This window comes from Acomys russatus, chromosome 13 (assembly GCF_903995435.1).
Source record: "Acomys russatus chromosome 13, mAcoRus1.1, whole genome shotgun sequence".
Lineage (NCBI taxonomy): Eukaryota > Metazoa > Chordata > Mammalia > Rodentia > Muridae > Acomys > Acomys russatus.
In genome coordinates, this window is record NC_067149.1 from 55,382,477 (window position 1) to 55,393,633 (window position 11,157).

Here is an 11,157-nt window from a genome sequence, read left to right on the forward strand (position 1 = left end):
GCACCGCCCTAGTGTTTTTGTGTTCCCTGCTCTTGGGAAAAGCCACCCTATTTCTTTACCTGGTGGTCCTTTTCCTTCAGACCCGGAGATCTCCAGGTCCCTCTCTGGACCTCTGGCCAGGTAGTACGGCGACGGGCGCGTGGGAGCTGACGCGAGTGAAGTGATTGGGATAAGGCTGACATTTGACTAGGGGGTGGCCAGGCGAGAGACGCAGTCCCCAGCGTGCGCAGCAGGCCGCGTCCGGGGAACTCCTAAATCCTGCGGTCCATCATGAAGTTCCAGTACAAGGAGGACCACCCCTTCGAGTATCGGAAAAAAGAAGGTGAAAAGATTAGGAAGAAATACCCGGACCGGGTGCCGGTGAGTTGGGGCGAAGGGGGGGGGGTGGGGAGGGCGAGCTGGGGAGTTCAGGAGCTAGCTGTCCTGGAGCTGCAGGGTGGCTTGGTGCTGATCCGGAGCCCTGGCGCTAAAGGGTCTCCAGAATCACGTATCCCTGACCTGTTTCAACAAACCCGTACCCTCAGGGCCTGTGCCCACCTTCGGAATCTCGAAAGCTCAGCCTGCGTGCGTGGTGAGTGAGTCAGCAGGATTCAGCACTCAACACTCGTGGAGGCGTGGGCGCGTGCCGCGGCCGGTGTGCGCGGGGGCGACTGATTGGGGGGCTTCCGATTGGATGCGTTTGTAGAGAAACCGTGGAGCGGCCGGAGAGACAAGCCTTTTGCCCATCCGGGTCTGTCTTACTTGGTTCTTGGTGGATCCGAGTTTCGTCCTCATTTCCTTGAGCGGAGGAGGAAAAAAAGAAAAAAGAAAAAGAAAACACGAGAGAAGCCCGCAGATTCTGCCTTGCTTTTTCATAGAATTAGGGAGGTGGGGAGCTCCATCCAGGCGCTGCCCACACCACCCTCCGCCCCCCCCCCCTTTCCCTTAAACAAGGTCACGCTCTCCGCCACAGTCAGCCTGCCTCTTCATCATGACTGTCTGCGAAAGGATGTCTTGCCCTAAACTGGAATGGGTGGGCCCTTGGACCCCAAGAGCCAGTACTGAGAACCATTTCCTCCACGAATATAAGCCGATTTAAGCAGCTAAAACCTTGTTCGTGCAGTGAGGAGAAAAACACTAAGGGAGTCTCCAGCATCCGGGTGTTTTTCACTTTACCCCCCCCCCCCATCCTCTTGAAGGCTGCGCAGCAGAATTGGAAGCAAAAGGCGACATTGCTGTTGGATATGGTGGGTCGATGAGCAGAGACTTTTAAAATCGTCCTCTTTATCTGTACAGGCCACGATAGTAAATTAGATTAGCAATATAACTTTGCAGGGTAAAAGAGCTGGGCTGACCTGAATATTTTTCTTGATGCTAAGTACAGAGATATACACTGGGTTCTACCAGAAAGGCTGGGAAACACTCTAGTCATGCCTTCTTAGTGCACAGCCCTTCCCATGTTCCTTCCTTGAGCTCTGGGCCTTGGAGGAGTGCTTTCAAAATTTGACACACACACACACACACACACACACACACACACACACACACACACACACACCTTGGTGTTTTTAAATGACACATGAACTACACAGCTGGCAGCACTCTGAATACCTTGTCTGCATAGTCACTGACTCTTCGCACCATTAAAATCCCTGTACTATGTTGACGTATATACTCCAAAGTACAGGGAAGTGAAGTCACCACCCAAAGGTTTGACATTGCTGGCTGGCAGGAGGTGTGGGGTGGGGGTGGGGGGTGGGGGAATTCCAGTCCTTCTTGTCACGCCCGAAGGCTTCCAGAGCCCTTGCCTTTTGGTTGGTTTTTTGTTTTTGTTTTTTTGTTTTCCAGACTGTAGTACGGTTCGATTAACCAGAATTAAGTGTACACCTTGCACTGTTGAGCCCTGGAGCTAGGTTAACTCTTTCTGCCGTCTGGAGTTTCAGCCGTGGTCCAGTGCCAGCCAGGAAACTTAAGCCAATGTCTACCTGTTACTCAGAACTTTAACAGAAACACGAGCTGTGACGCATACCTGTTTCCAACTCAAGTTAAAACCTCCAAATTTCACCAAGACAGTACCTTTTCTTATTCAGTTGGTTACTGGGCTCACCCAGAAAATTTCAGTTTCTCCTGCTTACGACTTGATGTTGAGTATTTTACTTCTGTGATGATTTGTAAGCTAAGATACTATCACCCAGACCTCATGGCTACTCTAGTGTCCCCCCCTCCCGTGATGCCTCCCGACCCGAGAGGGTCATACCCTATGCTTGTCATCTGGCTGTGACATAGAACCGTGCTAATGGGGGAGCTTTGGGGTTGGAACCAAAGGTGGAGTTGGAACCTTTTGCCCAGTGGCTTCTCCATCGCTACCCTTAGCTGCAGAGGTGATTAAGCCTTGTGACAGAAGTTCCTGTGCCTGGGGCACCGGGCTGACTCTTCCCATGCTCAGGGATTTACAGAAAAGCCACTAAGTGTCTAAGGCAGTCTGACTCACAACTTAAGCTTGGCCTCAGAAGAGGTACGTGTGGGCCTTGGGAGAGGGAGTCATGGGATCTTGAAATAACAGTGCTGGAAACCTGTAACATCAGGAACTGCTGTACACTCAGTTTTTAAATATCTAGCCCTATGGCGTATGAGCCACCTGCCACAGATGCAGAAAACAGTTTCCCTCTCCTCTTGGTGGGAGCTGCCAGGTCTCGATATTGCAGTTTCAAGCATTTACTTGTACCTATTTGTATGGGGGGGGGGCACAGGCAGGGGTTGTAACTTGATGCTGAAGCTCAGAGAGGTAAAAAAACGTGGAAAGGTACATAGTTTCTAAGGATAATTGTCCAATGTCTCTTCCTGGTTCTTTGCTTGTTTGGTATTCCCCATTTCTTTCTTATATCTGAGTTTTTCAAAACAAAGAATCTAATGTTAATATTCTTGCAAGATGCTTTCTGTTTTTCAAATAAGTATATAAACATCATCTAATATTTTTTCTTTTTCCTTCTTGCAAAAATGCATAATCTTCTAAAACTTTAAAAAAGTATTTAATGTAGACATTGAAAATCCCTTAAAATCCTAACATAGTTAATAATGCTGGATGATTCAATGCATTGTCCTCGTAAAGTGTCACTCATTATAAAAATTCACAGTAGTTTTCACTTAGCAGTGAACACTTTTTTGCAGTTTGAAATCTGAGCCGGATTACCTGTGTGTATTAGTTCTTACTATAGCAATGCTGAGACAGTCAACTTCTTTAAGGCAAGAAGAGGCTCCTGGCTTCAGACATCTCAGTCCGTGCTCAGTCGGCCCCATTTTTTTTGGCCAGTGGTGAGTCAGCCCATCATGGTGGAAGTACCTAGGAGGATTGGCAGAGGGAGATCAGACCTAAAACTCCCATGATGCCCCACCCCTTAAAGTGTTCATCACTTGTTCATAGCACCAAGGTAGGAGCACTTTGTTAACATAGGGGCCTTTGGAAGGCATTTAGCCCTCTGTGTAAGTGTGCACATGTGAGGGGAGGGGGCTATGTGTGTAATTGTATACATGCATGTGGAGGCCAGAGGTTGATGCCTGGTTCAATTCTTGGTTGCTCTTCTCGTTACTCACTGTGAACCCAGAGCTTGCCACTTCAGTTAGTCTCTAGCCAGCTTGGCCCAGGGATCCCAACACTGGGCCCACATATCCACCCAGCATTCGTGCAGACTTTAGGAGTCAGAACTCAGACTTCACACTTCGACAGAGAGTGCTTTTATCCCTGTGCCATATCCTTGGCTCACAAGCACTATTTTAGAGGGGGGGGAAAAATCAAATAATACTAAGAGGCCATCAGACTTTCTTAGAAACACAAGTTTTTTTTTCAACTCTCTAACAAAATATCATAAGGTGAATTTCCTTTATAGCCCTTTCTAGGTAATTTGTGGTTACTTAAGAGGCATGTGCACTGGAAGGGGATACTGAAAAATTACATTGAGCCTAGATTTTTTGGGAGAGTGTAAGGTGTGGAAGGAAAACGGCTATGCTAGGGTCTGCAGTTTGCATCCCCACCCTCTTGTTCTTCTTCCAGGTCATCGTGGAGAAGGCTCCTAAAGCCAGGGTCCCTGATCTGGACAAGAGGAAGTACCTTGTGCCCTCTGACCTCACCGGTAATAGTCTTTCCCTCTGTCCCTTCATTCTAGGCAAGAGCCGTCTTGATCTTTATTTCCAGTCTAAGGAGGTGACTGTGCATGGGTTGTGACCATGCATGGGGTTCCTGCAGGAGCTTGTCAGTGCAGCTAGGGCACACTCTGTCCTCCTGTTTCCAGCTCTGTTTGGTATTTCCCAATGCAGTACTCACATGCCTTATTCATGGAGACACAGCAAAACAGCGCTCTGTGAATAGAAAACTAATAGTTCGGTCATTTGCACCACTTTGCCAATCAGCTATGAGGTCGGTTTGTTCCAGTGTCTTGGGAGGATCACATGTCAGAGATTTATATCAAAGTGCTCTGTGTTTTAATATTTCTGTTCAGGGGATGAAAGCTTTAGACCTTAGCCTATCTGCTGTCTTGAGTTATATGTATATTTAGACTTTGCCTGTTCTTAATACAGTACCAAGTACCTTGAAAAGGTTGTTTTAAATATGCTTTCTCCAGTGTTCATGCATTTATCAGCCTTCCAGAAGCTTACCGTTGCTTGCAGGGAGACATTGAATATTGAACGCACTCATTGCCCCCAGTATGTGCCCTCCTGGTGCTGGGATGGCCGGAGTCCTGTGGATCTCCTCCTCTTGTTAGCTCTCAAGGTGCAAATGGGGCTGGAAGGCATGGGGGTCCGCTTTAGATGGGAAGGCTTCAGTCTTCCTCACAGTCTCCCACAGTAGCCTGTCAGGCTGGGTAGCAGCAGCCTGCAGTTGGAGGAAGGAAAGCAACCCCGCTGTGCTGTGTCAGGGACTGCACAGGCCTCAGTTTCCACTAAGGCTCTTGAACAGTATTTGGGTCTGAAAAGCTTGTACTTACACAATAATGTCCCCCCCCCCACCCCTGACATTTCTCCTTCTACTCATCTTTTTTTCTTTCATTTCTTGCTCTGCTCTTTGTTTCCTTTGTGTAGTTGGCCAGTTCTACTTCTTGATCCGGAAGAGGATTCACCTGAGACCTGAGGACGCCTTATTCTTCTTTGTCAACAACACTATTCCTCCCACCAGTGCTACCATGGGCCAGCTGTATGAGGTAATGGCTTTGGTCACAGTCTTGAGCAGCCTGGTGTCCCCTCGTTTGGGTTCCAGGGTTTGTTAAACACCTGGGAAGTAGGGCAGGAGGTGTTATTTATGGGGATCCTCTTACACGGCCGCCCTGTGAAGCTGGGAGATTAGATACCCCTTGTCCTTTAGGGACGGAGCACACCTACTCAGTTTAATCTTTTGAAATCTCTTTGCAGTCTTGGTGACTGTAGTGCTGCTTTATTTGCTAGCTCGGGTGGTTCTTGATAGCAAGGCATCACTGGGAGCCTGCCATTCTATTCCTCTTCTCTGCCAGCACAATTCATTAGTGAACTGTGCATTCCGCTCCCTGCTTGTCCATCGTCCTCATCCAGCCATACCCTGTCTTCACAGTTAGTCCAGAAGCTCTCTTTCTAGAACATTCTTTAGACTTTGAAGAGTTCCCATTATCTGAGTACAGTGAGTGAGTTAAGATGTAAAGTTAAGGTAGACTCCGCCCGGATTTCAGAAAAACAGTAATAAGGAATTCACATACACAGGGTGTGATCTAAGACTGCAACTGTACTACCCTCGTACGACATCACACACGATGCTGCCTTCCCACTGTGCTCCCTTAGGTAGTCATGTGTACATCTAGTAACCTCGGTCTGGCCCTTATTCCAGCCACAGTATATAATTTCCATGAATGTGTGTGTCTGTGCTCTCCTTGCTTTTAGTGTGTGTGTGTGTGTGTGATTTTAAGTGTACATGCATGTGTGTACATGGGTGGAAGTCAGAGTACCACTTCCGGTGTCCTGCTCAAGAACATTGTATGTCTCCCTTGAGACAAGGTCTCCCATTGGCTTAGAGCATACCAGTAGGCTGGCCATTTTTGTCTGGGTTCTAGGAATTAAAGTCAGGTCCTCTGGGCTTGCAAGGCAAGCCTTTACTGATTGATCCATCTTCCCAGCCCCCCTCCTGCCCTAGAATAATATTGTTTTTCAAGATAAGGATTATTTCCCAATATTTTGTTGGTGAAAACTTTGAAAACATGCCAAAACCTTGAAAATACAGGCTGGCTTACCAGAATTCTAGAACTCACATTGTACTGTACTTTTTTTGTTTTTGTTTTTATATTTATTTAATTTATCCATGCCTGTTGAACTTAGAGGATCTTTTTTGTTTTGTTTTGTTTCGTTTTGGTTTTTTTGAGATAGGATCTTGACATGAAGCTCAGGCTGGCTTGGAATTTACCATACAGCCCAGGTTGGCTTCAAATTTTAATGTTCTTCCTCAGTCCCCCACATGCTGGGATTACAGGTACATACCATCACACCCAGCAGCTTTTCTTTCAGTGTCTTTTATTAGCATATATTCATTATATAATGGGGTTTTATTATGTTTATTATGTATTATATATACAACATATTTCAATCACATTTACCCCCACTCTTTACACTGTCTTTTTCTTCTCCTACTCTTCCTTATCTTACCAGCTATACCTCCTACTTCTATGTTTTGTTAACTAGATGAATTTCATTGGGGCTATTTACAGGAGGGTGGTAAAGGTTTGCTTACGGAAGCATGGTCACGTTTCCCATGTGTAAATCACTGCAGAAAATGAGTCCCTGGCCCTAGCAACCATTAATTACATACAGATCATCAGGAAGGGATCAGGCCCCAGAAACCTCTTCCCCTTCATGATGGAGTGTTGAGAGGACTAATTTTGGGGAGAACTGGTGCAGATAATGAGCGCTGCTTGTGAGGTCAAGAGTGCAGCAGCCATCCCATCTAAGGAAATCAGCATTCCACATCTCTCGCCACCTTCCTTGGGATCTTAAACATTCTTTCTTCTTCCCTGAGCTTTTTGGGGGCCACAATTTAGAGGAAGTGTTGTGTGACCAATCATTAAACAATCACTTGTTACCAGTACTTTGACCAACTACTAGACTGTAGTCACTGTTGATCACTGCAAAAAGAAAATACCCGACTGAAGCTGACTGTAGAATGATTGTTTTTTTTTTTTAAGAGGAAGGCTTACCTGAGTTATTTTTCTGCCATTGGTGATATATATTCTCTATGATAACCTGTGTTTGTGAAGTCAGAACTCAGCGTGTAGTTGATGACGCTTCTTATTCTTCGTTTGTCTACTTTCCCCTTTCTTTCCAGTGCTAAAACTTGACCCCAGGGTATGCTCTACACATGCTAGGCTAGTGCTCTACCGCCGAGCTGTACCCCCCAACCCTGTCCCATATTTTTTTTAAAAGCAGACTAAGAATGACTTCCACGCCTCCTGCTACAAGATTGCTCAAGGCTCGGAATCATAGAGATGATAAATAACGTGAAGGTTTAATGTTTTATGAACTGTCTTCTTTTCTCCTCTTGTAGGACAACCATGAGGAAGATTATTTTCTGTATGTGGCCTACAGTGATGAAAGCGTCTACGGGAAATGAGGCAGGAGCCCAGCAGATGGGAGCACCTGGACTTGGGGGTAGGGGAGGGGTGCGCGTGGGACTTGGGAAACCGGAGGGAGGGCTCCCAACCATGGAGGAGACGCAAGGTGAAGACATTGGAAACCATCACACCGCACACACTGTCGTCTTTTTTTTTTTTCCCCCACAAGCTCAATTGTTCATTTTCTCTGCTTCCTCAGCCCAGGAGGAACTTGTGTTGGGTTGGCTGCGAGAGACGGATGGTGACGACATAGTTTTCACAGGCTTGCTGTGAGCTTTTGTGCAGTTTCATCAGAGGGTTGGGAGAAGAACAGGTGGCCACGAGTGAAGACTACAGTTCAGGAGCAACTCCCATTTCTTTGGGCAGAGGTTTGATTTTTGGCATTTGTCCGAGCCACACAGGGAAAGGGAGAAAGGAATGCTTTAGGAGCTGTAGGGGACCATACCTAAGGGACCAAAAGATGCCCACTGTCATTGAAGCATTGTGACCCCTGACCTCTGTCTCCAATTCCTCCTCCTCCTAGTCCTTTTCTTCCACTCAAGTGTCACAGCACGGCTCCAGTTGTGACAACAGACACCTGCACAGATGTTTAGGTGGAGCCCTCTTGGAAATAGGGCTGTGCGGGAATGTGCTTATGATCGCCAGTAGTGTGGATGCCATTAAGCTGGAGTTCAGGGTTGAACATCTCTGTTCCTCATCCCATAACTACCTTGAAATTTTAGGAGCCTCAGGATCAGTCCTCTAGCATTTCTTTCGCCTTTCTCATGTACAGGGACAGAGCGTCTCTGTGTGGAGGGGGGTCCGGGTGACAAGGTAAGCTAGATCACACACCTGCCTCTCACCCTCCCCCACTGCAAGTCTCTTCACTCTCACACGCACTGGAATGCTAAGTGATAGCTAGCTGTTTCCCTCCGTGGCATCCACTATTCAGAAAAGATGGGGTGGGGACTCCAGCGTTTCATGGGGCACTTTACTCATTCATTTTCATTTAGGGACTATGTGGGGGACGGGCAGGAGCAGGAATTGCATTCACACGTGACATTTCAGTTCATCTCTACAAACGACGAGCCTCCTCCCTCTTGGGAGCAATCTGTATGTCTGCTCTGTCAGCTGCAGGTTCTAGTATTTTGAAGTCAATGTTGTCAGGCCAGGGAAATAAAATAATTGCTTACCTTAAAAATCCTCCGAATTCAGAACTGTCACTTTTTCCCCCCCTTTTGGTTTTCATCTGAATGAAGGTTACATGGACACCTGAATATTCGAAGAACTAGTGGTGGGTGTGGATTTGGCAGCGCCTACTTAAAGGTGTCAGCTGTATATGTGTTCGTTTAGCTGTTGTCCGTGGGTGAAGGGTAGAGTGTATTGTGTTTTGTGTGTTTCTGTGTGCATGGTTTTCTGCTTGGTATCTAAATGTCCAGTCTGCTGTTCCTGTGTTTCTCACAACTAGACTGCCTGCCTCACAGGGGAGGGCTGATATGGGGTGTGCTAATTAGGAATGCAGATATCTAGGCTTCGCCCCAGATTTGGCTGGCAGCCGTGTAGGCGGCTAATTATGAGCAAGTGCCTCAGAAGATCCTGCTGAGCCTTCAAGTCTGATTTCTGCTTCAGGCTTCACCGCAGGTTGCAAACACAACTTACTCTCTCCGTTACACTTTAAAAGATGCTAACATCTTCCAAAGAAGAAGATAGTACCACTCTGGGGCTCAAGGACATATTCAGTGTCTTTTGAATGTATATGGGTATATGAGTTTTTGATTGAGTGAGAAAGTCTATGTGGCTAGTCTGGGGTTAGAAATCAAAGAGAACAAACAGCCAGGACATGAATGAGCCCTCGGTACCCTTCGAACCCTCTGATCTCTTGGCTACTCCACAGCTAGGTGATAGTTTCTTATTTATTTTTAAGAAATAAGATCGAGTCACCAGACAGGAATTGGAAAGTCATAGAATATCTACAACAGGATGTTACCAACGGTTAAACTGCCCACTGAAGTGATGGAGAAAATTCAGTTAGGATTGAGAGGAAATACGGAAGCCTGGCCTAGAAAACAACAAAACTTTTCTAGAAAATGGAAATGCTTTGACGTTTCCAATCAGTTCATTGAAAATTAATGCCTGTGATTTTTGAAATGGCATGATATTATTCAACAAAGCCAAGCAAAGGCCACTGCTTGGGGCTGCTGAGATGAAAACCATCTTGAAACTGTTACCCACCATCTAGGAATAAAACTGACCCAAAGAACAGAGATAGCAGAGCCTGTGCCCTCTGGGCTCATCTCGCCTTTGCTGAAATGGACCTTCAAATTCAGAGACTCTCACAGGAAACACTGGCATTTTCTAGTCCCACTTTTTGCTGGATTTTTCAGAGGAAAAGGCATTTTTTATTATTGGGTAGGGCATTACTATTTTAGATCAGAACCATTTTACAGATGCATTATTCTAATTAGCTAAGTTTAGTCCCAGTGGCCTGCTTAGAACTTGGTACTGTTTTCTGAACATAGTGTCTTAACACCTTGTGGTTCCCCAAGTCTTAGAATGCTGCTTAACTCCCTGAGGTCCTTGCTGGCTTCCTGTGAACCGAAGGCATCATGGGAAGTGTCCGATAGCTGGGTCTCTATGTTCCACTGCACACTACTGGGCTAACTCCAGATCTACTCAGTCAGGATGCAGTTTGAAACTATTTCCTTTAGAGGCCTCAGAGACAATTCTAGTTCCATATTTGCCGGGAAAGGTTTGATTATATGCAAGGGCAAGCTTGAATGTTTGCCAAGGGCAATGTTTTCTTAGAACTGGTTCTTTCTCTTGCTGTGGAAGGAAGGTTCCCCAGTGGGCAAAACAGCCAAGTCGGTCTCCTTATCATTCGAACAGAAGTCTCCATCAGCAGATATGGTGGTGGGGTTGCTTCCAGGCTGTGTATCCCAGTGCAGCCCTCAGCCCCTGTGAGTGGAGGCTAGGCAGAGGGTTCCATGTCTGAATACCAGGCTGTAGTTCACTTTTCTTCTAATTGATGAATTGCTTGTTTTCTCAAAGCATCTCATACTAAAGCATAGGCAGTGTTGTATATGCAGAAGTTAGGATTACAAAGTTAAAAACAACAACAAACCCACATTAAGTACTGTAAATTGTGCTTAGCCTGATGAGTGTACCGTTTGGCATGCTAATAGCAGCCACTAGGTGACGCTCCTGGGCTATGTACTGTTTCCTGAGCACTGCACTGATCATCTTGGGACATGACCCTTTGGGACTTATCAGCATTACCATTATAATTCCGTATATAATGGCTGTGACTTGATTTTTGAAGCTGTGTGGCAGAGGAATGTGGAGCTTTAACAATGAAAATATCCAGGCATTCTGGGAAATAGCCTGGTTGATTCATCTTATCCAGGTTTCCCTTTGTACCTTTTTCCTTGGTGCTGGGCACAAACTCATGGCCTCACATTAGCTAGGTAAGCGTTCTATCACTTGGCTGTATTCCCAGACCTCTATGTAAACTGTTACTCAACCAACTGTATTTTCACTTGACAGATTTAAACAAGTACCAAGTTCTCATTTTTATTGCTTTTTA

The 11,157-nt window shown here is 46.1% G+C and overlaps 1 protein-coding gene across 1 annotated transcript; it reads left to right on the top strand.

The window, feature by feature from the left end:
- On the top strand, positions 1-7,603 carry Gabarapl1 (GABA type A receptor associated protein like 1). Its single transcript, XM_051155454.1, has 4 exons — positions 1-360; positions 4,028-4,106; positions 5,053-5,171; positions 7,529-7,603. Exons 1-4 carry the CDS (start codon positions 271-273, stop codon positions 7,592-7,594), a joined length of 354 nt encoding a protein of 117 aa, XP_051011411.1. The 5' UTR covers positions 1-270; the 3' UTR covers positions 7,595-7,603.
- Positions 7,604-11,157: the final 3,554 nt, after the last annotated feature.

Coding starts and splice junctions, on each gene's coding strand:
- Gabarapl1 (XM_051155454.1), top strand. CDS start 271: ATGAAGTTCCAGTACAAGGAGGACCACCCCTTCGAGTATCGGAAAAAA. Junction 4,107..5,052: donor TGTGCCCTCTGACCTCACCG/GTAATAGTCTTT, acceptor TCCTTTGTGTAG/TTGGCCAGTTCTACTTCTTG. Junction 5,172..7,528: donor CCATGGGCCAGCTGTATGAG/GTAATGGCTTTG, acceptor CTCCTCTTGTAG/GACAACCATGAGGAAGATTA.